Source organism: Calliopsis andreniformis, chromosome 9, assembly GCF_051401765.1.
Source record: "Calliopsis andreniformis isolate RMS-2024a chromosome 9, iyCalAndr_principal, whole genome shotgun sequence".
NCBI lineage: Eukaryota > Metazoa > Arthropoda > Insecta > Hymenoptera > Andrenidae > Calliopsis > Calliopsis andreniformis.
This window is the reverse complement of record NC_135070.1, coordinates 21,785,747-21,813,236: the sequence shown is the minus strand read 5'-3', so window position 1 is coordinate 21,813,236 and position 27,490 is coordinate 21,785,747. Positions and strand designations below refer to the sequence as shown.

General features: G+C 49.9%; 1 protein-coding gene across 1 annotated transcript; it reads left to right on the top strand.

The window, feature by feature from the left end:
- The first annotated feature begins 540 nt into the window (after positions 1 to 540).
- LOC143183060 (uncharacterized) lies at positions 541 to 27,490 on the top strand. Its single transcript, XM_076384452.1, has 10 exons — positions 541 to 579; positions 9,966 to 10,982; positions 11,070 to 11,342; positions 11,557 to 11,874; positions 11,962 to 12,575; positions 12,634 to 13,125; positions 22,981 to 23,178; positions 24,753 to 24,930; positions 27,118 to 27,355; positions 27,435 to 27,490. Exons 2-10 carry the CDS (start codon positions 9,990 to 9,992, stop codon positions 27,488 to 27,490), a joined length of 3,360 nt encoding a protein of 1,119 aa, XP_076240567.1. The 5' UTR covers positions 541 to 579; positions 9,966 to 9,989.

The following is a 27,490-nucleotide window of genomic DNA, read 5'->3' as shown; positions in this document are numbered from 1 at the left end:
GAAAGAGAAGGGAAGAAGAAAAAATGAGGAAGAAGGGTATCGGTAAAGACGAAGAGAGCGATAAATGGATGAATCGACAAAGTGATACGCGTAGAGATGTTCTTCGATGTTTCGATTAACCTTTTTCGAATATCTAGAGGTACTGATACGCAAGAAGAGTAACGGCGCAACAGTCCTAACCACTTGACTGGCTGCATCGATGCAATTACACCGTTCATTGCGTCTACTCGCGTTCTCCTCTATCTCAGCTGCGATGGTTTACACTGGTATTTTTTCGAAGAAAGTGTTGATGCGCGAAGAAGAACCGGAACGAAAAGTCGCGACAAAAGACGTCGATGGGCCCAAGGGACTGAAGTTGTGCCCGCGTGCACGAGAGGTGGTCGAAAAAGGAGGCGGGACCCTCGTCCACTTCGGCCAGGTTCTACCTCTCGAGAGGGGAGATATCGCTTCGTTCTAACGATTCTTTTCCTCGCCGCGAGAGGCGCTGCAGTCTACCGTACTACGGCGTCACGGAGCCACACCTACGAGTTTCTCGAAATTTTCCTTCTTCTGAGGCCAAGGAACTTCTTTTGATCCGTGGTAAGTGCATCAACGCTATCAAATATGATCATTAAAACGCGACAGTATTGTCGTAAATTTCATCGATTACCAAATAACTCCAGTGTCAAGCGATATTAAAAGATAACCTCAAATTCTGCTAGGAAACTGCATTCTTGTCGCACTAACTTTTCTTACGATTCATTCGAACATTTCTCCGATAAATTCTTCTCTTCTTCATTTTCCAACATTGAGAAGCTCACATCGGGAATAATATAAGAGAAAATGTTGTTAGGTAGGTATTGTTAAATATGTAGTTGGACACAATGTTCGATTCGTTTTGAAATCATGTAAGTATGGCAACGAAATAATGGTCAACGATCGTTGCTGGATAACGAACCGATGGCATCTTTACCGTATGACGCTATTGATTGCTTTATTTTCGCGAGTAATATTCTGCTCTTTGGTTAAACGACTTTGTTTGTGCGTTTGCCAGACAAAAACTATTCGGAAGCAAAAGAGCGTGAAGGATGTAATAATTCGAAACGAAGGATCCTGCGTAGTTGAAGGTTAGAGAGATCAATTTCATTATTTTGCTCTTGACGCTTAACAAGAAGATTGTGTGTCTTTTTGATAAAGAAAATCAGGCGATCTTGAAATTAGTCGATTAGGAGACAGAAAAACGGAGCGTAATGGAATGGGTCGATAGGTTGTCGTTGATTTTGAGAATCCTCGAGAAAATTGTCGGTTCGCGATGACTCAGAGGTTGAACGTTTCTCGTGACTGACATGTTTACCGTGATTTGGAAGGATGACTCGAGCCGAAAAGGAATCGACGGCTAGAGGTCGAAGTACAGGAATCGGTCGCGGTGAGCGGAGCTCGTTTTGGCGGGCACCGTTGGTGGCGCTGGCAAGTTTGCCGTCGTGGCGCGGTGCTGAGGGGAAAAGAGCATCGGCGTACCAACTACAAGGTTGTGCCCGCCTACCAGGCGGAGCCCGCATGATCTATAGCGTCATAGAACACCCCTGCCGTCGTGGTAGGAACTGGATGGCGACGCCCACGGTGTGGAACGTGCGCGCTGCCCCCGCCGCCTCCGTCACCACTGCCACCGTCACTGTCGCCACCACTGCCGCCACCACCGTTGCCGCCACCGCCACCGGGATGTTTATGCTCCCGCCGGTGTGTCTCTATCTAGTCGCGGCTCTACCGTTGCGCTGTTCCTCTTCTGCCGTTGCTGCTACCGAATACTACCGATGCTGCCACCGCCACTGCCGTCGACGTCGCCGCTGCCGTCGTCGCTGCCACTGCCTCCGCCGCCGCCACCGCCGCCGCCACCAACGCCGCTACCGCTACCGTTGTCGGTCCTCGTTGTCGTTGGCGTTGGCATCGCGGTCACCGTGGCTCTTCTACTCCTACCTCCTACTTATCCGGCTTCTTCCACCTTACGTTCATTACCGCTAAACATTCCTGTCAATTAAAACTGCAACGACGTCCGATTTACTGCCAGCACACCGTTCGTTCTTCCTTCTTCGCTACCTTCCTTCGCTATATTTTGCAGCTCCAATATTAACGACCTTAAGAAACCGCGTTTCTCCAATTTTTTTTATCGCACGTTTCATCGACACACAAATCTTGGTTCGCATCATCTTTTTACCAGGGATGAGTTACACAGCGCTGCCTCTTCTTTCGATCACACGTTCCTCTCCTTCAACCGTCTCTTCCGTTTCGTTTGCTCTTTCGATGTGTAACAGCAGGTATCTAGGTATGTACGTAAAATCGTTGGTGAAACGATGGAGAATTATTTAGAATCTGTCCATCACTTTCTTCAGTTAATTGATCAGAGAAAATGAGTCGATTCGTACGGACCAGTAGGTCCAATACCTGCCTACTTATATAAACAGTTGACTGGTTTGGATTCGGCAATGATTCATCGGATCGGAGTGCCGGTCTCAACCTTTTCACTATCGAACCGATTTCGGAACGTATCGAAAGCGAGATTAGTCAACAGAACACAGGCCTGTCTGGCCTCATCTTCTGTTTCATTCGTTATGGATTCTAAAAAACGTTCGCTGAGAATACTGTCTTCCAAACCCTTAGATAATCGAAGGAAATGGTATCCTAATCGACGTAACGAGGCGGCGCAGGCGCCTATTTGAGAAAGTTCGTCTTTCAATTTCCTAGCGTGCAATCGAATCGGCGATGAAACGCCTTCTTTGAAAGGAATTTCTTTGCAGACGTTTCAAGTATCCGTGGCGATTGTCACGCTCGAGTTTTACGCCAATGGTACTGGGGATTCGGAGCAGCGGCGACTGTCATAAAAAGTATTTTATTTCGACGATTGCGGTGCCGGTTTTGTTCTGGGGTCGCGAAGCGATCGTGTCGTTTCTACGCGCGTCAGGCCAATTCAACGCTGCCGACATTCGCGGCTCGACGTTTACGAGATCGTTTATTAGGTGATGTTCCCATCGAGTGGTTTTACCGGGATCTGGATCGTCTTTCTTTTTTTAGGATCCCTTTTAAAGACGATTACGAACTCGTCGCTAAACGTCATTGTTTGTTTTGCTAAATGAAAGAACCTTCATTTTAAACTCGACTCAACGATTTTAAAGTTATTTGTTAGGAAATGAAATTTCTACCGAAAACCGAATACCTATTTATCACATGTCATAGAGAGAAAGAGAGATTTGACGAAAGTTTCTCTAAATTCTCAATCATCGTCTAACTTTTGAAGGGATTTGGTGAATTTGTCGATTCTATGATGCATTCATTTTACAACCGACAGGAAATAGCGCGATTCTGCTGCGTGCTGGACACACTCTAGTCCTGTAGATATAAGTATCTATACAATACATATAGGTACATACGTAGGCGTCTACTAAGGGATATAGGTTCCCCTTTACGATACCTACCTAACGCTTCAACGAATTTCTTAAAAATCTGTGTGATATCGTAAAAATAACTCGTGATCATCACCGATGCAAGTGACATCGATATTTGGAAGAATCGAAGAACGAAGCAATGCGCGCGTGCTACGCGTCAGTTGCGTTTGTGTCTCTCGGTGGCTGCAGGGGTTCCTTTTACGAGCATTGCCGTCGTCGGTAGACGAGACCGGAGGCACTAAACTTGCGAATATTTCGAAAGACGTCCCGTTATGCAACGACAATGTGGGTCAGCGCACAAGTCCACTATGTACGTTTGGTCGTTTTGTACCGTCAGCTCCCCGCGGGACCCGAAATAAGTGCACCTCGTAAAATAAAGTACCGCACACCGCTTTTCCTCGCTATCTACCGCGCTGCCACCGTCGATCTTACGCGATTCCACGATGTTACGAAATTTTCTTATACATTCGACGAAAACGCACGGTCTTGCGTGTACGGTATTAGTTATAGGTACCTGCTCACATATGGATGTACCTACATTTTGACAATCAAACTGACTCAGCATCTTGCTAAACGTTTCGTCATGTAAATACACAATCGTACAGAATTTCAGAGATTAACTAACTCTTCTAATGCTGTTTGGGCATTCATCTGCACGATCAAAATCTAGTGTATCCGACTATACACTTATAGGATTGCTGATTATTTCAGTATATTGAATACGAAATTGTTTGACAAGAGATGTTTTCAACGTACCTATCGTTTCTTGCGGTCAAAAATTCATTCTTGAGAATCGTGTATACAAGATAGTTATAACATCGATCGACGTACCTGTATTAAATATTTCGTATTCAGAATTAAAGCGATTCTACCTGTCTTCTGCCACATAGAACTCTTCCGTTGAGAGTTTTTTTTTTTCAATTGTTTATCTTTTTTAACGAATGAAATAGTTACGAAATTTCTAAATATTAGAGATAACAATAGGGATAAAATTCAAGTAAACATAGGTATAGGTACTTGAGTAGTAAAATGTATTATGCGTAGAAAAAAAGGAGGAGCTAGGGTACGTACAGAGGAAGGCGACGTTGCTGTTTGCACGAGAGCAGGTAATACAAAACGTTTTCTTCAGCTCGGAACCGAAGCATAATACCTAAGTAAAATCTTCATAGTTTCGAAAATAGCTGAAGCTTGAGTAGGTAGTCGATGAGTAAAAGTCCGGTACCGGATGAGACGTTTGCCGACCAGACTCGACTTGTTTGAAAGTCATTTCTTCAGTGTTTTAATGCGAACGTATCGCAGATGAACCCCCTACGGTCTATCCAACTACGAATGGATCGTGCGTTCTGGGAGCTGCTTTTTTTCATACAGATCAAAGTCCACGAATTCGCGATCGTTTCGGATGCATTATTTTGAGCGAAGTATACGTCAGTCGGTATCTTCGATTTAAAACGTCAACGTCTTTGAAAATAAGCCGCGATACGAGACGCATACGATCGTACTTCAACGTTCGTTCCTCGTAGTGCTCGCATATTTTCGCGCTCGTTGAAACTTTACGAGCTCAATAAACTTGCCGCGTTCCTAACGCAACGAAATGTTTTCGGTTCGATCCGTGAAATGTTGGGTATTGAAAACGATAGGAATTGCCAACGGACGTGCGCTCCTTTCTACCGAATCTTTCGAGTCGGTTGCTTGCGGGGCAGCGTTCAAACTATGTTAGTACTTAGAAAAAAATCCCACGAAAGCTGCCATCTGAATAATCTTACGATTCATCGTCGTGAATCAGTTCTACGGTATGAAATGTTTTGCCCTTAACACAACGCGTAGGTAAGGCCTAGGGCGTATAGTCGTATAGGTCTGGGTTAGACATTTCATGACGATACCTGTAAGCATATATATATATATATACATCCGTTGTTGTATTAGCGGTCGTTGCATTTGCATGCGATCAACGGAATAATCTTTCTTGACGAACGCAAGAATTTCAGCGAATATGGGATAAGAACTGGCTATATCAACTACATCGCGTTCAAGAGTAAAATCTAGCCGCTAGTTTCTGTGTTCTCGTTGAAAATAGACAAGGATTTGTAGCGGTTTTCTTGTAGCAGCACATTCTGGTGGAACATTTGTGGCGCGCATAAGGAGCAAACGTTTGGAGAACAAGGTCGCGAGCGACATGAAAGTTATTTCTCGAAGAGCGTAAGGTTGATTGGAAGTGAAAAGGAGTACGAGTATCGTTACGATAGGCTGGTTCTTGTTGAAATTTGACAGGGCAGTCACACACAGGGCGACGGTGAAATCGCTTGGCATCGCAGAGGCATCGCAGAGGCATCAGCCTTCCGAGTCGGAATAGGCGCGATTCGTTAGGTGACGGTGGCGAAACACGGGTCGAGGGTTGGCGTCAGCGTGTATAGCATCGGCATCGGCAGCGTTCGCAGAGAAGGTTAGGGAGTATAGGAAGTACGGTGCGCGGTCGTAAGGGTCGCGAGGATAGAGGGGTTGGGGCGATATGGTATGGTATGGCATGGTGTGCTGTGCCGTGCCGTGGGGTGGGATGGTAGTCGAGGACGGGGTGGTTGTCGACGATAGGACGAAGAAAGAGGTGGAGGAGCGCAGAGAGAAGCCGAGGTCCGTCGGTATCGATCGGGCGTCTGCGGTAGATTGACACGTGTCATGGCCGCCTGCCGGTGTTCGAGTGAACGAGGTAGCGGGAGAAAGAGAGAAGCGTGCTCGAGAGAAAGGTGGCGGAAAGGCGAAAGGGAGGCTAGCGTCGAGGATCGTAGCGAGAAAGAGAGGCGGCAAGGGAAGAAATGCGGGCGAGAGGAGGAAAGTGGCGAGGCAGCGAAGCAGCGAAGCAGCGAAGCAGTCGGGGGGATAGCGTGGCGTCGAAGGTGGAAGAGGCTAGGGTGGTTGGCGCGGGGGGGAGGCGAGGGAAAAGGACATTAAGGTGCGTAATAGCCAGCGGGGCGAGCGCGCACCGCCGCGGCATCGATTAGACAGAGGCTCCCTCGTCCCATTGCTAGGATGCAGCCCTCCCCTTCTCCTCGACCCACCGACATACTCACCCTCCGCGCTATATCCACCCGTCCACCACCCACAACCCATACTCTCGACCGAGAGGTCCCCACGACCACCCACCCATCCGCCTCCACCTACTCCGTCGAACTGGAGAGCCCCCGAGTACGTGCTCTACATACACACTCGTGCGCTTATGTCAGTCCTGTCCTGCCGTTGCTTCTGCCTCTGCCACTGCCTCTGCTCCTACCGTTGTTACTACTACCGTCGTGTGCTACCGCTGGGAAAGAGAGCGACGGCTCGAAAGAGAAAGAGAAAGGGAAAGAAGAAACGGCAGAGATGGTGAGACGGTGGACGGCGAGGAGGGGCAGCGGAGGGACGGCGGAGGGACGGACGCGAGGAGAGCGAGAAGGGGAAGAAGAGAGAAGCGTTAACACACGGGGATGACGAGAAAGAGAAGGAGCAGGACAAGGGGAGGAGGAGGAGGTGAAAGAGGGGGATGAGAAGATAGCAAAGGACGAAACGGGAGGCGAAACGGGAGGCGAAACGGGAGGCGAAACGCGAGAGATAATAAGAGGGAACGAGAGACGTGGATGTAAAGGGTGAGAAGGGGGGGGGGGGGGGACGCAGTGGCTACACGCTAGAGGGTTGGCGAAGCCACCTAGCTATCCTATGCCACCTACACACCTACACACGTATACACGTGCTACCGGGGACACCAACGTCTAACGTCGTTATAAACATTAACGGAGCGGCTCAATATTCCCCGGACCTTGCATCCCCTGTGTCTACCTCCGGTCCATCTCCCTTCTAGACCAACCTCCGGCTTTTCGCGCTTTACCCATCTCGGACGCTCGCCCGTGGCTACATACCTCGAGTTTCCCCACCGTCTTCGGACCCTCCGCTACCGTTTATACTCTACAGATTTTATACCTACCTACCTACCTACAATAGGTGTGCGATAGTTCTGATGTATGATTCTTTCAACCTCATACACCTAAACTAATCGAAATTGCAACGCTCGTCCGAATTTTGTCTAATCCACTGGCCAGGAGTGGCGATCCCGAAGAGATTGGACTTGGAGGAACAGATAGATGCGGTGCACGGAGTGTAGAAGTTTCGCAGCAATTGAGTGATGGATAGGACTTGCGACTTTTTCTACGAATCGTCCAACAAGTCATTTTATTCCTTTCGTTTTCTCTCGTCTGCTGTTTCCTTCTTTCTTTCGCGTTTCTTCAAATGATCTTTTCCCTTTCTCTTTTGGTTCGCAGCTGATACCTGTATCTCGAACAAAGCGCTTAGGATGTACATACGTACGTATGTATAATAGTTCATAGTTCCCAAGGGTGATTTTCTACTGGGCATGAAATCTTTTCGCGTGCCGGTTCGAGATCGAGTAGGTAATTCTGTCCGTATTTGTCCGCTTTTGCAAACGTCTCGAACCAATGAAACGACATTCGTTTCAAACCTTACTCAATTTCCCTCTCTCTCTCTCTCTCTCTCTCTCTCTCTCTCTCTCTCTCTCTCTCTCTCTCTCTCTCTCTCTCTCTCTCTCTCTCTCTCTCTCTCTCGCCTAACAGCTCTCGCGTTAATTTAGCCTCGCGTGGCGTGACGGGAACAGAGGGAATTCGTCTAGTTCGTGCGTTCAACAAGTATCCGTCCGTTCCGTTCCGTTCCGTCCCTCCTCTTCCTTCGACAGTGTTCCTTCCTCCTCGTAGTTGCGGTTAGATTGCGAACTGACCGTTTCGCGTTTCTTACGTAGACCTAGTACTCACTAGAAATAGATAATTATCGCGATCGAGGGGAAAGTAAAACTAGCTTGGCCGAGGTAGCAGGTGTATCTACGGCTCTTTTTACACGATACGATGGATAATAAGGGATTAATGATCGGTGATCGTCGATCAACGTTAACACGGCCATCGGTTAGCTGGAAGTCTTCGCGCGATATGTCAGAGTTGGATATTATATTGACGTATCGACGTCTCGATGCTGTCCACGGCCGCTGGCCAATTAACGGGTTTTCTTGTTTTTCCGACGAACGCTCGTAAATCTCGACGGATCTGTCCACTCGATTTAGTTCGCTTTTCCCAACTCGTGGATCCTCGTATTTGTCCCCATCGCTGCGCGCGCGTGTTCTACATGACGATACAATTAATATCGCTGTCCAACCGATTGCCCTTGCTCCGTAAATATTTAATTTACTTTGCCCATCCTACGCTTAATTAGGTCGCGTTCGTTCCAGCCTGTTTGCGTTCGTTTCCTCGCCCCTAACGAACACCCGAGTCGCGTGACGCGTGGACATCCAGCGATACTCGAGCAAAAAGCTTTCTCGATGCTTCGTATACACGCCAGAAGAAAAGCGGAAAGGAAAGTTAATTAGAAGATAGTTTGGTAGGTCTGGGTTAGAATTTTGGAAGTGTAGGTACTAGAAATTTCAAGAAAATGGATCGAAAAGTTAAGTGCTCGTGTGTGCACATACCTAGTTCCACTTCCTCCCCTTGCGGATATCTACGTACGCTGTTTTTTCTCGGATTCTCGGAACAAGAAGCGGAAAGGTGTCCGTCGAAGAGTCAGATTTCCGTGATAATTCGAGAGTTCCGCTATCTCGTTAGAAATCGAATTTTCGAGTCACGTCAAAAGTAAACGTTCCGCCTAGATCCGAGCGTTAAGCGATCGGATAGCGAGAAGCGTGTTTCGAGCCGGATGGAAATCTCATTTGGTAGTTTTCTTCGTTTAATAAGACGAGAGGGAGTGAAGAGAGAGCGTGAGCAGCGATGGGTGAGGAGAGGTCGGGTGGAGAGGATAGGGGTGGGTGGGGATGGGAGGGGTGGGTGGATGGGAGAGAGAAGTAGAGGGAGAGAGATAGAGAAAGAGCATAGGGAGACGGAGCCACGAGGTCGCTGCCGGTTCGCAGACTTTGGAAAGGGGAAACGGAAAGGGCGCAACAAGGCCGGGGGTAGAGGTAGCGGAGGGCGTCCGGGTGGGTGGTGGGGTGGCGGTGGATGGTTGGAAGTAAGCTGGGGGTGGGTAACGGGCTTGGGAGGATGGCAGAGGGCGGTGGAGGGTGGCGGAGGGTGGCGGAGGGTGGTGGAGGGCGGCGGAAGGTCGGCCAGGACTGGGAGGCGAAGTGTCGTCGTCCGAATAACGGCCAAGCGGCATCGACCGATCTTCCTACCCCTGGCTCGTACGAAGCGTCAACTTGTTTCCCTTCTGTTCCACGAATATCGGACCTTCAATTTGCCTGGTGCGGTTAGCTAACGCGATGCACTGCCCTTTGCCTGCAATTCATACACGACCCGTCAATTGTCTCTCCGTTCCTGCCTCTCTCCCTCGTTGCCTCTTCCAGCCAATTCCCTGGCTATTTTTTTTTTCCGAAACCATCTTCGCGAATCTAGCTCGCTCTTCTGTCTGCTTTGGCATCTTCCGCTCTCGCTTTGCTTCTTCTTCGACCGTCCGTTCGTTCGTCCGATCGTTGACTCGTGAAGCGTATTCGCGTAGATAGTAAAAATGTCCCACCACAGCCACGGATGTTTTCAGGTTGTTCTCAGAATCGGGTAGTCCATGGAAGGTTACGAGGACGACGATGACACTCACTTTTGCATTAAATGTCATTTGACTATACACGGACTGGAGAACTACGTGCGACATCGTCAAACCGGATGTCGACCGCCGGACGACAAGAACGTAAACGCTCGCGTCTCACCCAGCACACCGACTACCGTCTCTTATCCCGAAATACTTAACGCGGATGCGTTCTTCAGCTCGTTGGAGCTGCGGAGCAGCTCAAAGACGAACCCTCGGAGAGCTGGCGTGCTCTTGGAGGAGACTAGGAAATTGAAAAAGGAGGAGAAACGGAAGAAGAGCTGTCAGAAGAGCCACGCGGAGGTGGATGATTCTGGAGCGAAGGAGAAGCTTCCCGGTATGCTACCAGGTGTCTCGGAACTCGACGATCCAACCGAGCATCTCTGCATCCCGTCCCTCGTCGGTTTTCCCGATATCGTCTCCTCTGCGACCGGTAAGCCTACGGTGACGGGCAGCCGGAACAAATTAAGTCAACCTGTATCCCACGTTGCTACTAACATCGAGAGTGGCACATTCCCGACGAAACAAGAGCCCGACAATTCTCTGGCAAGTCTAATGACGAGTCACGAGTCGAAACAAACGGATAGGAAGAGGCAAGAGGAAACGCAGCGGATCGAGCAAGTTCATCAAACGTGGTTAGAGGACACGATACTATCCGAGCTGGTAACGAACAACGAGAACAAAGAGCTGACCAGATACGAGTTCGAATATCAGCAGGACGAGGATTCGGAAGACGACATATTGGAAGAAGATTTGGGGGACGACGACTCCTATTCCGAATCCGACGACGGGGAGGACCGAGAACGACCACCACGTGGCCATACCGGTGGTAAATGGAAGCCCGGATTGAACGATCTTCCTCAAAATATGTCTCAACTTCAGGACGAAGATGCGGAGCCTGAGGACGAGCATCAGGAGCATCCACCGCCAAGCTATACCGGTGGAAAATGGCGACCCACGGAGAGTTCGCAGGTGAGCATCGACGATTCTCATCGTGGCATTCTCATCGTCGGCGTAAGTTCTAGATACATAGGTAGGTCTTATGCACGTATATTACAGAAAATGGAACGATACGAGAGTAAGGGCAACGTCGTCGGTCAACCACCGCCAGGACACACGCGAGGGAAATGGGTACCGGGCGCGCGAACGGATATCGAATCAGGATATTGGTGCAGTCCTTGCGGCAGGAAGCTTGCCTCTCGATTGGTCTACAACAGGCATCTTCTCTCTGATTTGCACGCTAGACGGAGCGTACGCGAAATCGATGGCGTTCCTTGCTTGTCGAGTTCCACGACTCTACAGCCTGCGAAAAAGTCCTCGAATCGCAATCAAGTAACGATTAGAAGGCAAAGCAACCCTCTCTCGGATAACGACGCTTCTTTTCTTTACCTACCTACATGTACGCGTTCGCATCGCGCGACCTATTTTCTAGTCGTTTCGAATAGGAACGCGTTATAGAATAGGAAGAAAGAAGCGTTAGTTATCCTTAGAGTAATTGGAAAGGTAAGACGGTTAGATGATATTGATCTAGGCGTTTGATCGACAGAGAACGAAGGAAACGGCCGAGGCGACGGTTGGAAAAAAAAGGTTGCGCAGACGAGAAAAAGAAGTTTTATATTGCGAGATGTGCCACATCCGAGTGAGAAGGACACAAATGGGCAAGCATTTGCTCTCTCATTATCACTGCCGCGTCGCAGGCGTAAATCCTCGCGGGCCACGAGCGCGTCGCTTTTTACTGGAAAATATGGCGAATGTGGTTCGGCAGTGCCCCTTTCAGTGTTCCTCTTGTCGCTTTTATTGCAACACGGAAGAAACATTTCTGCTTCATTGGCGATCCGATTTTCATGCCAGGACTCTCGAACGGGTAGGAAACGCGCTTCCTTATTCTCTTAACGTACCTCCTGAGCAGTTTCGATTAATTATCTTGTGTTTTGTCGATTTGTTTCGGCAGACCGGTGGCAGTTACAAGTGCACTCCCTGTGATTTTTGGTGCGAAGATAACGAAACGATGGATTCTCACTTGACGAGCAGGAGCCATCGCGACGTTGTTTCGATGATGAACGGCTCCGTTCCAGTTGTAGTCGGTCGACAACGAGTGTTGGTTTGTGACACGTGCGATCGACGATTTCGATACAATTTTCAGCTTCGGTTGCACGTTAGCCAGACAGGTCACGAAGGGAGTGTTACCGCATCGGACGAGTATCAGCAACGAATCAGGTGTGCTCTTTGCCCCCAAATCGTTCGGTCATTGGTGGCTCTTCAGCGTCATCGATTGACTTGGCATGCCGTGAAGAAAGAAGTGAAGGACGAGAGAAACGAGACGGATGACACAAGTGTGCCCGGCGCGTATTTTTGTTCGTTTTGCTCGATGAACTTTGCCACCCCTCAGGAAGCTGTCTTGCATCGAAGAACGTCCAGTCACAAGGAAACTGTCAAGGCAAGCAAAAACAACGACGATCAGTCGACTAATACGACTCGGGAATGTCCACATTGCGAGGAAAAACAGTCGAGTCTGTTGAAGCACAAGGAGCACTTGCTCCAAACTCACCCGGAGCTTTGTCACAGGTAGGTAGATCGAGAGATTCTAACGAATTCTTTCAGGATATTAGATACGTTTTCACAGGTGCCCGAAATGCGGCGCACTTTTCCCACTCTCGCAAGACGTGACGAGACATACAAGGGAGAATAACTGTCGCGCACATAGCGAAGTAAAGACGGGAAAAATGTTTAGCATCAAATACGAATGGAACTGCGGCAGTTGTAATTTCTCAACGAGTTCTAGAGCAGAGTTCCTCTTTCACGAAGCTCTTCACACCGGAATCGCTGAGAGCGATGACAACGGCGGCTCTAGTTGCGGGAAATCCAGCTTGCCGAAATATTCCTGTCCCGTGTGCCAGAGGGTCTTTACGAAAGTATCGCTACGGAACCACATTAGAAGTCACACCGGGGAACGTCCGTTTCCGTGCGGAAAGTGTTACGTGTCTTTCTCCAGAAGAGCAGACCTGAACGCCCATCGGAGGAGTTGCCCGAACTCGTTGTTGTCGATGTGGCCGGACGAATCTACCCGGAAACGCAGCTTTGTCTGTTCCGAGTGTAGCAACGCTTTCTACACGAAGTGAGTCTGTCTGTCATTTGTTTGTCGATTTCACCGTTTCACGTTTTCACCATTTCGGTATGATACCGGAGATGGAGAGATGGAGAGACGGAAACCGTCTCTTCCATCGTCAATTTCGAACAACATTATCGACCGATTAATAACTTTAAACGATCGTTGGAGAATGCCGCGCAAAAGTAATTGCTTGGGCACGTTCTTCGTGTACCGAACTCCTCTCGATGCCTGGCATGAGGTATAGCAAATACCTATCGTGTCGTGACAATAGTGGGCTTAACGCAGAAAACTCGCCACGTTATCCGGCTAACAAAAGGATCGCATTTATCATAGGATTTCCAGTTAGATAGAATTATAATACTGTATATCGATCGTGGATCGGATACTTACTCTACGTCGAACGAATCGCGTTCTTTCATTTTAGTCGAACTGCCCTGAATAGCGCGTTACACTTAACGAACGAGCTGCGTTCCAGAAAAGATAGAGTCTTTCGATCTATTTTCCTTTTAGGAATTGTTCGCATTCGCGGACACGTATTTGCAGGTTGCCGGCTCGCTCTTCAAACTATCAACGATCCGAGTGGCCGTGTTTTAAGCAAGGACTGCCCTCCGTTCGAGGATAAAAAGTGTAAGACAATAAAAGCCGGGCATCGCGCGTCGCGTCGCGACCTGAAACCACGAAACGTTCGTGCGGTCGTACTAAAAATGTCCTCGCTGCATAACTATAAAATAAAAGACCGTATCCGTGGCCCGGTTGAAGAGAGGAGCTCGTTCGTGCGACTATCCGAGGAAAATGTGGTGTACGGTGGATCGGGGGGACAGAGCATAGGGCATAGCGGAAGTTGCTCGCTCTCTGCCACCGGATCGTATTAACGTCTCATAGGGGCCTGTAAGCTTGCGCGTCACTCTAGTAGCTATTTAACGAGCCTGCTGCATTATGGGCTATCTTCTCTTTCCTAATACTGGATCTATGGAAATAGGTAGCGAACACGAATAGTAGTACTACGAATAGTAGTAATCTATATGTACCTGTAAATCTGTATACATACATATGCAGGATCTAGTCTGAAAGGATTCCGAAGAATGAGGGGTAGGAAGCGACGATTCGTTTGACGGATGCTCGGAACAGGGCAGAACAATCCGTAGACACTCAGATTGGAGAAGGGGCGTTGAGGGACATAGGTGGGTCACAACTACTTACTTAGGCGTCCTCAGTTTGTCGGCACGCCGCGCCATCGCGATCGTTCGCGTCGTCGATCCAAGTATTAAACTATTGCTTAGACGTAGAACGATGTTAACACCTATACTTGCCCTGTCTTCTCGGCCTGCCCGATCCGCTCGATTCGATATCCTTGGCTCTGTCGCTCTCCGTCACTCTCGCCACTCTTACTATTCCTGCTCGACTCGTGCTACTTCGTCTTCTACATGCATCGCCTTCTGTAACGCTACCTATTCGACGTCAGACTGGCAGAGTATTCGAGCCGAATGGTCGGTCAGGAGTCTCGATGTCGGTTCGGAACGACAGTGGTTTCGCTTAATGTCGCGATTCGGACCGTTCCGAAGGATTAGAGGCTCCGCAATCGTCGTGCGACTGTCCGTTATGAACCTTTCTGCAGTCGACAGATAACGCGATTCGATACAGAGACGGGTGAATCTTCGCGAAACGATTTCGATCGTAGCTGGTACGATGTTGAGATGCGAAGCGAAACGAGCGTTTCTATCTACTTAAATATTTATTCGTTCAAGATTAACCGACTGGCCCTGTTTTCTCGTAAACTTCATTTCGTCCGTCTTCGGAGTTCGGAGAAGGGTGTTCGTGCGCTCGTCGCGCCGTGCAGTTTCCCATCCCATGGATTCCGTTAGGACGTACCTGGAACTCTGCGTCATCTTTCGACCGCAGGCAGTTAAAACTTTCCGCGGGCCAGCTTGATTAGGACTTTCTCCGGCTTCATTTCCGACGAAAATGAAGGCCAGGGGGAAAGACGGTTACGCGTCAGTTGTCGATAATGTCTCGCATCGTGACGTGTATGTAAGTAGCGCGGATAAGCGTTTTGGTTTCTACAAGAAATAGAAAACCGACTTATATTATTGTTGGTAAGTTAGGAGTGAAAAAGGAGATAGAGAAGAAGAATAAAATAGAGGAGCAGCTATAATAAAGGAGAGAGGGAGAGAAAGGAAAGGTAATTACGAGAGAAGACGGGCAGCTCCCGCGCATTCGATCGCTTAACCAATTCTCAGAATAAGCGGGCAATTCTCGATGTATGCGCATATTCAAGATAGTACGTTACATACGCGAGCTACTGACCGTACGTTTCGTTCGTTCCACCCCCGGGCCCTCTGGTTCGCTCGCGTACCGCGCGCGGCCTCTCCTCCTCTTCGTTGCTTTCTCCTCGGCCCTTTCCAGCGTTCTACCTATCGGCAACCCTCTCGTTTCTTCTCGACGATGTGTACGCGAGCTCCCCAGAGGTATTTACATATATGGACCGCAGCGTGGCGCGCGCCTATCTTTTATCTTTCGTAGCAGTAATGGCGCGCGCGTCCAGCTTCTTCGTGCTCGGTCAGGTAAACGTCGTAAAGATAGGCATATTGGATGAGATTGGCATAAGTTCGCAGACCGGTGACATTCGATCGGTTCTCGTTCCGGTACGCTGTTCCTGCCATTAGGTAATCTTTAATAAGCTCGGATTGGCAAGGAGATGGGGTGGGATGGGAGGGGAGAGAGAGAAATGTAGCTGGTTCGGTTCGTTTCGGTTCGATTCGGTTAGGGAAGGACAGGGAAGACAGGGATGGAACCGTACGGGCGCGGGACGTTAATTCGGCAAGGAGGCTTGTTCGAATTGAAGCGGCACATAAATCTCCGATCATCGTAAATTTCGAAGGGTCTGCGAGGAAGCTTCGCGACTCGGTCTACCATTGTCTCGACGGCGTGCGTGTGCATCGTTTTCTCTCACCTTGGCCGGTGCTGCTAATGAGGCGCGGTGTCGTCCTTACGGATCACCCCGTAGGCACCCTTAAACATCCAACCTGTGAATCCCGCGGGGGATTGTCCGCGCGCTACGGAGAGCAAACCGGCCCGGCTCGGGCCAGCTCGGCCGACCGCTCGCCGAGGGAAAAGAAAGAGGAGAAAAGATTTCTGCATGCCCCCGGAGGAACAATGCGACGCTGTTGCACCGCATTCGTCGCATTGAAATGTATTAGTGAGGTGTCTCCCGTACCGTGCGCGCATTGTGTCGCAAGAACGCGGTTGTGTTGGTAGCTGTGTACGTAGCATGGCTTTTCTTGGCTCTGTGTGGTGGCAATGGTGGTCGGTAGCGACGGTACGCGGTGTGGTATGGTTTGGTATGGTGGCACGCGGTAAGCACGGCCCCGTATGCAGACAGTTTAGCGGTGACCGCCCCGCGAGTCCAGTTGTCGCGTGAAATATTGCGATTCATAAAATAAAACAGGCCTGCGGTCGAGGACGCGTAGATATAGCTGCCGGCCGCTAACCCAGACCTAACCCGCTCCTCCCCACCTGCCGCCGCCTTCTCTCCCTTCTCTCCCCTCTATTCCTCTTCTCTCCATCCCTTTCCTCCGGCCGTTTTCGAAAGCTTGGCTCGCCGTCGCCGTCGCCGTTCGCCGTCGCCGTCGCCGTCGCCGTCGCCGACTTCCATCCACGATCGCCCCCGGTTTTTCTTTTCCATCCTTTTGCTCGGCCGCTGCTCGGCTCGCTGCTCGCATCCCTGTCCGTCCGTCTGCCGACCGACTAGCTGTATCGCGCGCCATCGGCTCTTTATCTCGCTCGAAATTCCGCGTATCGTACATTTTCTGCGACCACGCGTTTCCTTCGCTTAAACTCGTGCTCCGACCGTCTGAAACATGGCCAAACCGCAAGCATCGGGACGTGTCGGCGTCGGTAGCGTCGGCAGTCTCGTCCCCTAGAACCTCGACACCTAGTGTCGCGCAAGCATTCAAATTGTTCACCGCGTCTACGAGCGTGCGATGCGTCCAGGAATTCGATACCGTGGACGGTCGCTCCCGAAAAAGCTTCTCGTTCCTGTAACTGCGGTCACGAGTTAAGGGGACGATAGAGAAAAATGCAGACCGCGCTTCTCGCCAAGTTGTTTTATTTAATTAAAATTTCTTCCCATTGTCTCGGGTGGCACGGTGTTTCGGTGGCGCGGTGTGCGACGCGCGGCGCGCGACGCTTTGAAACGGCTCGTCGGAAAAGCAACGAGTGTGTAAGCGGAGGCGGTATCCGCGTAGAAATTCGGCTCGTAACCTCTTGGAAGGATATCCCCGATAACGAAGAACTCGTGATCTTCCCCTAACGAATGATCGTCTCCTAGTGAACGAGAAGGCAGAAACGTCGACGTACGTTACGGTTAAGACGCTCCTCCGTTCTGGAGATTCCTCCTTTTCCGCCGACGAAATTAGCGGAGGACATGTTTATTGTAAATGAATCCTACTCCGGGAACGGCTCGTGGAAGACTGCTACATGTTCCGGGGATGGCGAATCGGAGAGACGAAGACGGAAGTAGAGAAAGAGAAGGAGAGGGAGAGGGTAGTTTGGAGGGCGCGCGCGCTCGCTGCTCCGATTTATGCGCCCGTTACCGAGCCCTCTGGCGCAATTAAGCTCGCGTTATAATATTGTTGTTTATTCTGAGCCTCGGCTGCGAAGCGTTAACCACCCCTCTGCACCCAGCCCTCGGTGGCTCTACTGGCAACAACCAACCCTGCGATCCCCTAATCTCCCTGACGCGGCAGCTAGAATCTCTCGCTCTCGCCCCCATTTCCTCCCTCAACTGCCCCTACCCCGTACTCGCCCGCTCGCCCCGCACCCACACCCGCTTCTGTTTCGCCCTCTCGATCTCTCTTTCGCTGTTGCCGACTTACAGTATCAGCGCCAGATGCGGAACCAACAAACCACTCCCCGGAGATCGGCAGAAACGAAACTCTGCTGTTTTGTTTGTCTCCTCGCTGGATCGCCGCGCGCGTACCAGTCTCTTCTACGATGGATTCGCGGGTCGATTTCTCCTTGTCCTTTTCATTCGCGCGTTCACCGTCCTCGCGTGTCAATTAATGAAACCTCTCAGAATCAGAGGTCTGACGTTCGCACGCGGACGCTTCGTTGTTCGGTCGTTCGATCGTTTGTTCCGATTTCGGCTCTCGTTTGCGCTAAACCCATCGAGAGATTTCCACCGATTGAGCCCGATTTCACCAGTTTCTGCTTCAAAAGGTTTATCGCCGCGCCGCCCCTCGCCGCCCCGCGCCGGCTCGGGAGGATTCAGACCAATGCGAATCGATCGTTTCGACGAGTTCGCTTCCCTTGCAGCGAATTTCTTTCAGAGAGAATCGATCGCGTATCGTATTTATTTCAGTGTTTACGCACACACTAGAAATCAATAATTAAAGACGCGTTTCGCCCGAGATTGGGTAATTTATACTGTTTCAGCCAACGCATGAGTCAGCCATTAAACCGGTTTTTCACTTGATAGCGGCAATAAAGTTGACGAGAGAGGTACGAATGAAGCTTGCCGCAACCACAGTGGACATTGACGTGGAGTTGTGCCGCACGGTAGACGACGATACGCAAGAGCTGTGAGACAAGTACTAGGAAAAGTATCGCATTGAAAGTTTGACGGAGAGCCGCGCGGTTTTACGCACTGAATGCATGGTTAGGTCCGTGTCCCAAAGGTCACGGAGTTGAAAGAAGGAAATCTCGATGGAATGTAACGAGCGAGACGGTAGATCTCGATGATTCTACATCGAAAAGGTACTTGGCCGTGATCAAGATCGAGTTCCGAGGAAGACCGATAGAGCAGAAAGGGGAGGGAGAGAGAGAGGGGGAGAGGGGGAGAGGGGAAGAGAGGGAGAGAGAAAGAAAGGGATAGAGGAAGACAGAGGCAGGTGCAACCTGCAGTCGAGTGCGGGACGGACGTACGGACGTACGAACGGACGAAGGTGGGATTGAGTTATGACAGCGTTTGCTCCAGGGGGCCGGCTCTGGACCCGACGAAGCGGATATTCTTCTTATTCTTTATTTCTTCGTCTGCGGCCCCGCCGTAGGAACCGTCGGCCATGCATCACCTTTGGTTCACTCTGGTCCAGCCTCCTCTTCGGCATCGTTCCACGGCCACACCACCATCACGGCCCATCACGATCCCACCTTGGCCATCGTTCGTTGGAAACGTTGATTCCACCCACCGCGGCAGCCTTTCTTCGATTCAACTCTATCCGTTCTTGTAATTTCCACGTCGTCTTCGCACCAATGAGGAAGAGAAAAATTGCTGCTTGTATCGCAGCAAGGAGAAAAGGATGAGTTGAAGCTGCTTATTTTTTCGTTCGAAAAGGAGACCAAAGTCTGTTGGAGATATCTATGTATGCCGGTGACAGAGGCGAAGAAAGACCGCGGCAAAGTCGCGCGTAAATCATTCGTGGTAATAAAGATCCACTTGTCATGGCCCGATATTTATGAATCGCCCTCGGTTGCTCCGCGTCAGAAGAGAATCGGCTGTTAGTTCTCTCGTGGCTAGTCAGAATGAACGATCGTCCGATTTCGAGATAATCGAAGAGGTCAGAGGCGGAGGGGACTAGGGCGCGCAGAAGTTTGCGAGGCAAGGGAGACGGTAAAAAGGACGAGAGGAGCCTTTGGATGGGACAAAGATGAAGACGGAGACGAAGATGCGGACGCGGACGCGGACGCGAAGGAGGATGAGGACGAGAGCGAGATTGAGAAGACAGAAAAGGTGTGGGAGGATGGTGATGGAGAGGGAGGAAGAGGAGGAGGAGAAGGAGAAGAAGGAGAAGGAGAAGGAGAAGGAGAAGAAGAAGAAGAAGGATAAGGATAAGGATAAGGAGAAGGAGAAGGAGAAGGAGAAGGAGAAGGAGAAGGAGAAGGAAAAGGAGAAGGAAAAGAAGGAGAAAGAGGAGGAGGTGAAGAAGAAGAGAAGGAAGAAGCAAAAGGCCGAGTCGACGTTCGTAGTGTAGAGGCCGCAGACCGACAGACGGAGCGAACGAGCGAAGGACCGCGAGGCCATAAATACCTCACTGCGTTCAGCCAATTAAAACAAATCATTTTAATGCGCAACCTTTTTAATTAATGCCCGTGCTCGCTCGCTCCCATCCGCTTCCCTCCTCTTGGATAGTACACGATCGCTTGACTGGCTCCACCATTCCCATCCCAGAACGATCGAGGCTATATTAACCTGTACGTTGCTGTATCCTGGCTGACTTTACCTTCGAGCGTGTACCCTCTGCTCGATCTTTGCGATTGCCTCTGCCCCCGCTTCTTCTCGCAGTCTTCGACCAGAAATTCGATTCGAAGGCAAACTAACTCGCCACCGTTTACCCCTTCCCGCGTTAATTACATGAATTTTCGCCAGACGATTATCGGGGGGACTACACGGGCCCTATCTACGCGTCGATCAGGCATCAAGGCCGAGATTTATAGTCGAGTGTCCGTCGCGTTGGTCGACGAGAATCGACGAGACGTTTCAACCTGTTTCGCAGCTTCTCTCATTTTCGCTAGAAATCGGAGGAACTGCAGGAGGAACTCGCGACGAATCGTCACGTCGCCGTTATCGACGAGTATAACGACGATCGTGCCGACGAGGATTAGACTTTTAAATGACCTCGAGTCCGACTGGCATATATTTCACGAGATGACAGTGGTCGTCGCGCTAAATCATCCGGAGTGACCGCATCCGCTTACCCAATCGGCCCGAGACTCTTCTTAACGGCCTCTTGTCACGCCTGCGACATTCCAGCGAAACACACGCCGGGAGAACGCTTCTCTCCCTGATTCTCCGTCCCTCTTTCGTCAATGTCGTTGTCGTCAGACACGCTTTTGTCGGCCACGATATTAATATTGTTCTATCGGAATTCCAATCCCCCGGAATGGGCCGACAACACGGGATTTCTCGATGCTATAATTCACAGGAGCGACGCGTTCCTTCTCGTTCTCTCGACATCTCCGTCGTTCCGATAGATTTTTAGGCAAATTAGCGCTTCGATAGACCAAACCCAAAGATCGCTGGGCAATTCTCCTCGTTTTCTCGCATATTTCGTTGGTGCAAATTACCTTTGAAAATAAATAGTGAACGCGAGGCATCGGGATCGACGTTTCGGTGACTAAGACGAGGCTGGAACGTTGCTTTCCTCGTCGCGAAGCGACGTTCACCGCGTGAGAAATCGTGATTGCGTATAATAGGTCTGGGTTAGGTATTAGCATTCCCTTTTTATCGTGACTCGAATCTAGCGGAAAAGTCTTGTCGCTGAATACCTAGGACGTGATAATTCAGAGCAATTACGACGGCCGTTTACTCTGCTCAAGCATCGTTTGTCACGCTTACAGCGTCCGTTAGCGTTCATCGAGTCAGCTTTGAACGCGATTACGCTTCTTTTTCGTGGAGTTCGCGGAATGCCGGAGCGAGGAGTAACGTCTAAATAACCAGAACGCATACCGTGTCGCGTTGGTCGATTAGGGATTTAACGCGGTCCCGCGTTGCCAAAAGCGATTGTTTCGAGCCGAACGTCTCATTCGTCCTGGGGCGAGTACGTGTAACGCGGTCACAGAAGAAGAGCGAGCGGACGCGCGGCACACGGTGTCTCAGTCGGGATTGTAGTTGCAGGGACTAAATAGTTGGATGCAGGTGTAGGAGAAGGTACGACCTAAACTCGAGCGAGGGCGTGTATAGCCTGACATTGTAAAAGTTGCCGTTACACTTGCGTAGCCAATTGGGTAGGCCGGGCCTCCCTCTAGGACGGCCCAGATCTCGCGGTCTTCCTTCTCTCTGTTCTCCCCTTTCTCTTTGCCTCTCCCCTTTCCTCTTCTTCTTCTTCTTCGATCCTCTGCCCTTCGTTTTCGCTCGGTTTCTTCTTCGACCGACCTATCGCGCGTTCGTGGAGTTTGCCGGTATCGTTGAGCTGCCATCTCGAAAAATCCTGATCCGTGTCCTTCGTTCTGCTACCGCGCCGGTAGCTTTCTCGCACGGTGACCACGTTCATTGGCGAAGATCTCGGAACAAGACCGAGAGATACGTACGCGAAGATCGTGGCTACCACGTTCGGAAATTTGCTACCGATTTCGATAACATCGACGAGCTTTCGCTTAGTTTCATACGCGTCACGGTATACCGAGTCGACGTTATCGACGCCCTTGATGCACTTTCCATGCACTTTCCATGCACTTTCCATGCACTTTCCATGCACGATACGCGCCTCAGTTCTTTTTTACTCCTCCTACGGTCCCGATCCATCGGCTCGTTAACGGTTCAGAGCTGTTCCTCAGAGGGTAGAGCAGCAAGATTAACGAGACGGAATACGAATGCGAAAGAAAAGTCTCGCTGGAGGAAGAGAGCGAGAGGTTTAAACGCGAGCCGTCGCGCGACGAGCTGGTCGAGTTCAGTAACCGTATAGATCGTCACCTCTTGACAGGAACTATTTAAAGTGCAGCTCTTGTGTGCGCTCGCCGCGCTCCGCGCCGCGGTCCGCGCCGCGCGCCGCGCGCCGCGCGCCGCCCGGCAGGTTGATGTAGGATGCAACAGCTGCGATCGGATCGTACGGCGTGCGAAGAGCCGATGGTCACACGCGTACCACGCATTCGTCGAGCTATTGTGCTGTCTTATTACGCGTTGAGTTTCACGAAAACGCGGCCGTTTAAGCTGCAAAATCATTATTCTCGCCGCGCCGTCGCGCCGTGCCGTATCGAGCAACCGCGACTACCGCTATTCCAAAAATTCTACGAATCTCGTGAAATATTTTCAGGATACAAGGCCTGCATGCGCAGCACGTGATACAGAGTTTTCGTTGGAAGAAGGAAACGTTGGCTTTTCTCTCAATTCGAAAGCACGCTCTCTACGTAGGCAACTTCTCCTTTCAGGCATGCTTTGCGGCAGCACATGTTGCGGCACGCTGGAAAAAAATACAAGTGCGGGCTTCCGGGCTGTCCAACGGTCCTTCGAACAGCCTCTGAATTGAGATCTCACAGAAGCTTGGTGCACGAGAATGCGTCCTCCGATAGACCATACCGCTGCATGGATTGCTCCTACGCAGCCAAAACGAAAACGCAGCTACGAAGGTACGTAGAAAGGAATGAGTAGAAAGGAAATTTCAAGTACAATCCGACTACACCTCTAACTGCTATCTTGCACTTGAACGTAATCTAATCTCGTCGATTGGAAGGTACGTCGATTCCTGTCCGCAGCTTCCCGCCCTACCGATATTATTGACATTAATTTTAACGGTGCAATCCCACGCTATTAATCGTACTCGTGGTTCGGCTATGTACCACATACATGATCGACGTCTCCGAGGAAGTAGAGAATTAATTGCGTTGCTCGCAGTACTCGGCGGAAGAGGAGACCCGTGCGCGTGCTTCTCGGCTTACGTAGTTAGGCTCAAGGAATCGCTCAAGGAATCGCTCAAGGAATCGCTCTAGGAATCGCCATGTTTCGTCAGACCTATAAATCGTTCACCGCAATTAATGGAAAGGTATCTCTACCCGAAATTATATGCGCGTTGATTACGCAGCAGGCGTCTGATTGACCGGACACTCGACTCTTTACGGGGACGTGCGATTAAGCGGTAACAATGGGAAAGTATGCGATCGAGGGTGTTCAGGAATACGACAGATTCGATTAACTTAAATTAAACCTTATTAAGGGCATTGTATCGCGAAAGCTCGCTAATAAATTTCATCTGCTTTATTTTCTCTCAAGTTTGAACGCGTACGCGCTAACCGCGAAGGAAGAAGAGAAAATGGATAAAGGAAGAGAAGGAGGCGAAAGAGAAAGAGGCACGAAAGCGGAAGTTGCGTGCAGCAGCCGGCCAAGCACGGGCAGCCCGTTATGATCATCCGCATGGCGATGGTCGGCGCGATATATCATCGCGAATTGAGTACTTACTACGTGAGTCGAACTCAACGAAGCCACAGAGTGTCACGAGTTCTCTTTCTCTTCCACCTCCGCGCTCTCTCCGTCCCTCTGGACCCCTATCTCTGCTACCCTTCCTCTTTCGTCCTCCCCTTATCTCTACCCTCCTTCGTTCCCTTTTTCATCGGTCCCCTCTACTCTCGTCCATCCCTTTTCTTCCCGATCTGTATCTCTTTTTCCGTCTCTTTCGATTACACTCTGTGCGGCGGAGTAAATCACACAGGATTTTAATTAAACGTGTCAGGCATTTCGAACCTGATATACACGTAGCCGTGGCCAATGGCTCCCTCGTAATATCGCGCACGCATATCGCATCGTTCATAATCACCGATCCCGCTGCGACGATGAACTTGCCGAGAGTGCTGCGTCTTCTACCCTCAAAGATACGTATTTCACTGCTGCTGCGGCCGCGTCGCGTCGCCTCGCGCCGCCTCGCGCCGCCTCGCGCCGCCTCGCGCCGCCTCGCTTTCCTATCGCTTCTCTCGCGAACGTATGCGCGAATCGTGTCGATTTATACTTGGCCACGTCCACTATGCGACGATTATTATTACCTACGCAGAGTCGTATGTTAATTAGCAGCGAGCGACTTACTAACCACTCGTTACACCGTAACTCGTGATTATCTTTGTTCATTAAATTAACTCCGATGGGCCGATAAACGTAGGTTTATCTTTCGATAAAAGTAGTAGAGATTATGTGTAGCAGAATGTATTCGTTTCAGGCATCGTAGTCGACACGAGGACCCAACGACCGCCATGAAATCGCAGCTGCGAGCCTGTCCCTTTTCCGGTTGCACCTTCAAAACGAGACTTACCTCTCATTTGCAACGGCACGTGCGATTGCACACGGGGACTAAACCGTACAAATGCCGTCATTGCAGTTACGCGAGCAACAACTTGGTAAGTTACTAAGTTCGATCTCGTTTTTCGAAGGTTGATTCGATTTCGGTGAAGAAAATTTGAAGGGGGTCACCGATAGGTATAAATCGATGGAAATTCGATGGAAATTCGATGGAAATTCGATGGAAATTCGATGAAAATTCGATCCGCTCTGTTACGGCATACATTCGGTAGAAACGGAGCTTGTCCTGCCGTTCAATTTTTCTCTCTGCGGTGACTTCGTGGCGTAAATTAAGCAAAGTACACCTTAACGTTTGGACCATGCCGCCGCCTCTGCCGGCACCGAGGCGCGATAAGATAACGAGTTAATTGTGCTCACTGGATGCCCACACACGCACGGCCCAGTCATACCGAGCGGCCGGTATGCTAATGCCCTTTGAAGCTTTAGTTAGGATGCGACTCGCATACGAGGGCTTCGTGTCTCTTTGATAGCGACATAAACTCATTCCAGTGGCTCTCAGCCTGGGATAACTTGAGCCAAGGTAATCTCGTGCCACGGAGAATTGCGAATGTTGCGTCTTGCATCGGTAATGATACAACGGTAGGCACTTCGGTATCCTACCGAGCCGAGCTGCATTCGCTCCGTAAAAAACCTCCTTGCCTCCTTCTACGATCGCTTTCTTCTTGCTTCTGATCGGCAAGTAAGTAGCTGGTCGAGTCCAGATGATGATTACGATCGTGTATTCGTTGAACTGTAGGTACTCGTGAATCATAGATGAAAAGAAAAACGTGTCGCAGAAAGATATCAAGTATAAAGAACGAGGTCGAATAGAAATCGCTTGCAGTCGTCGTGCTGCATAAGGCTCCATTAGACTTTAACAATGATGGTTAAGTAGGATGGTCACCTACCAGGCGATTCAACCAAACTCCAAATTCTCTTCGAGCTAGCAAGGAATTTCTCTTGCGTAAATGAAACTTACACGCACCATCAGTTCCTCTCTTTCATTTTTCTCTAATTCAGATTAGAATGGTTACTTACTTACTTGTCGTGTTCTTCTATACGCTACACGCGGGTACATCGTAACGTTTGACTACGCGTAGACCCGACCAATCGAGCTCGCAGAAGCAGTTCGAACGATTGATTCGTTGATGTAACCGAAATTTCCTTTGAAAAATACTCACTGGATGACCTTGAATACCTAGTAGGACGGGCATTTACGAGAATTTATTGGATATCGAGTAAAAAGTGGAAACGCGCGGTCAGTTTGTATCTGATCGATAAAATCTTGATCTGGGTTAAAGATCCTGGCAATTTGCGCTTATAATTTTACAGTCCGCTCTGGCGCCCAACCGCCTAAGAGAATGCCGGACTTATTGCTGCTTTTGATAATTTTCATACATATATTACGAGGACATTTACGTTTAAGTTACGGTACGATGGCCTACAGGTTGAAAGAAATTAATATTAATCGAGTGGAATCCTGGCAGAAGCAAAGAGTAGGGAGAAGATAAAGCGGCGCGACTCGAGATTCTAGAGTGAAGACTCGTAAAGCGGAATTATTCACGGTCTAGTAGCATATGGTCTGGATGTAGCAGAAAATGATAGGCAAAGAAATCGGAATGGTTGGGATTAATGAAATGTTAGGTAGGCGATTTGCGCGATGATGGTAGATATACACTTTCGTGCGGTCGGAGGATTTCGCGTAAAGGTGCACGACCGCCCATGACGGTGTGAACGGTTCTTTATCTGGGACCGTCACGGAGTACTGCCCGTGGAAAGATTTACTTATGGGAAATTAAATTTGATGTTGCCGTTGCCATCAACGGCTCGTATAAGCCCGCCTGGTAGGAAGATGTTTACGACTACGGCCTGCTACTTAGCCCGAGAGGGTAAAGCGCCTTTAAATGCTCCATGGCATAGCCAATGAACGCGTCCGGTTTGCGGCAGACCGATTCTGGTTGCAGGTATTCAACGTCGACTGATACAGCCCGTTCCAAGTTCCAACCGTGCGTCCACTCGTCCAACGGAACCCGCCGCGCCACGCCGCCAGCTACGCACACCCTCCTTTCTTACCATTTCCTTCCTGTCTCTCCTCTCAGGTTCGCGGGGCTATTTCGCGATTCTATTTCGCGATTCTATTTCGCGGACGATCACGTCGCGATACAATTTACGCTTCGACTTTTCCGCTCCAGACGTTGAGCAGTAACCGTAACTCGAATACCTATCCGTTTTTTTCCTTCTTGCAGGAGAACCTCAGGAAACACGTCCTTTCCACTAATCTGCATCCGGGCAAGACAATCTACGAATGCGACGTTTGCCAAGAAAAGACCACGGAACCGTTTCGGACGAACTTCGCCAAGGAACTTCGGGCCCATCTTTTGGAGACGCATGGTAACGTTTTCCTGACGGCTAGCCAGGCGAACGACTACGTTCTCGGAACATTTCAGATTCCTCGAGATACATCGATTTTTATCGATGCGCTAAGTTAATATTCATCGCTATTCATTGCTTTTGACAAGTAGTCGTTCAACAAACGCGTATTTATCGAGCCCTTGTGCGTTAGGATGCTCAAACCGCAAGATGAAACGGTACATTCGAAAAAGTGGTAGCATCATTTGA

Excerpts from the sequence above, each read along its gene's own strand:
- LOC143183060 (XM_076384452.1), top strand. The coding sequence starts at position 9,990 with ATGGAAGGTTACGAGGACGACGATGACACTCACTTTTGCATTAAATGT. Across the intron at positions 11,343-11,556 it reads AGTCCTCGAATCGCAATCAA|AGAACGAAGGAAACGGCCGA; the intron begins GTAACGATTAGA and ends TTTGATCGACAG. Across the intron at positions 12,576-12,633 it reads CACCCGGAGCTTTGTCACAG|GTGCCCGAAATGCGGCGCAC; the intron begins GTAGGTAGATCG and ends ACGTTTTCACAG.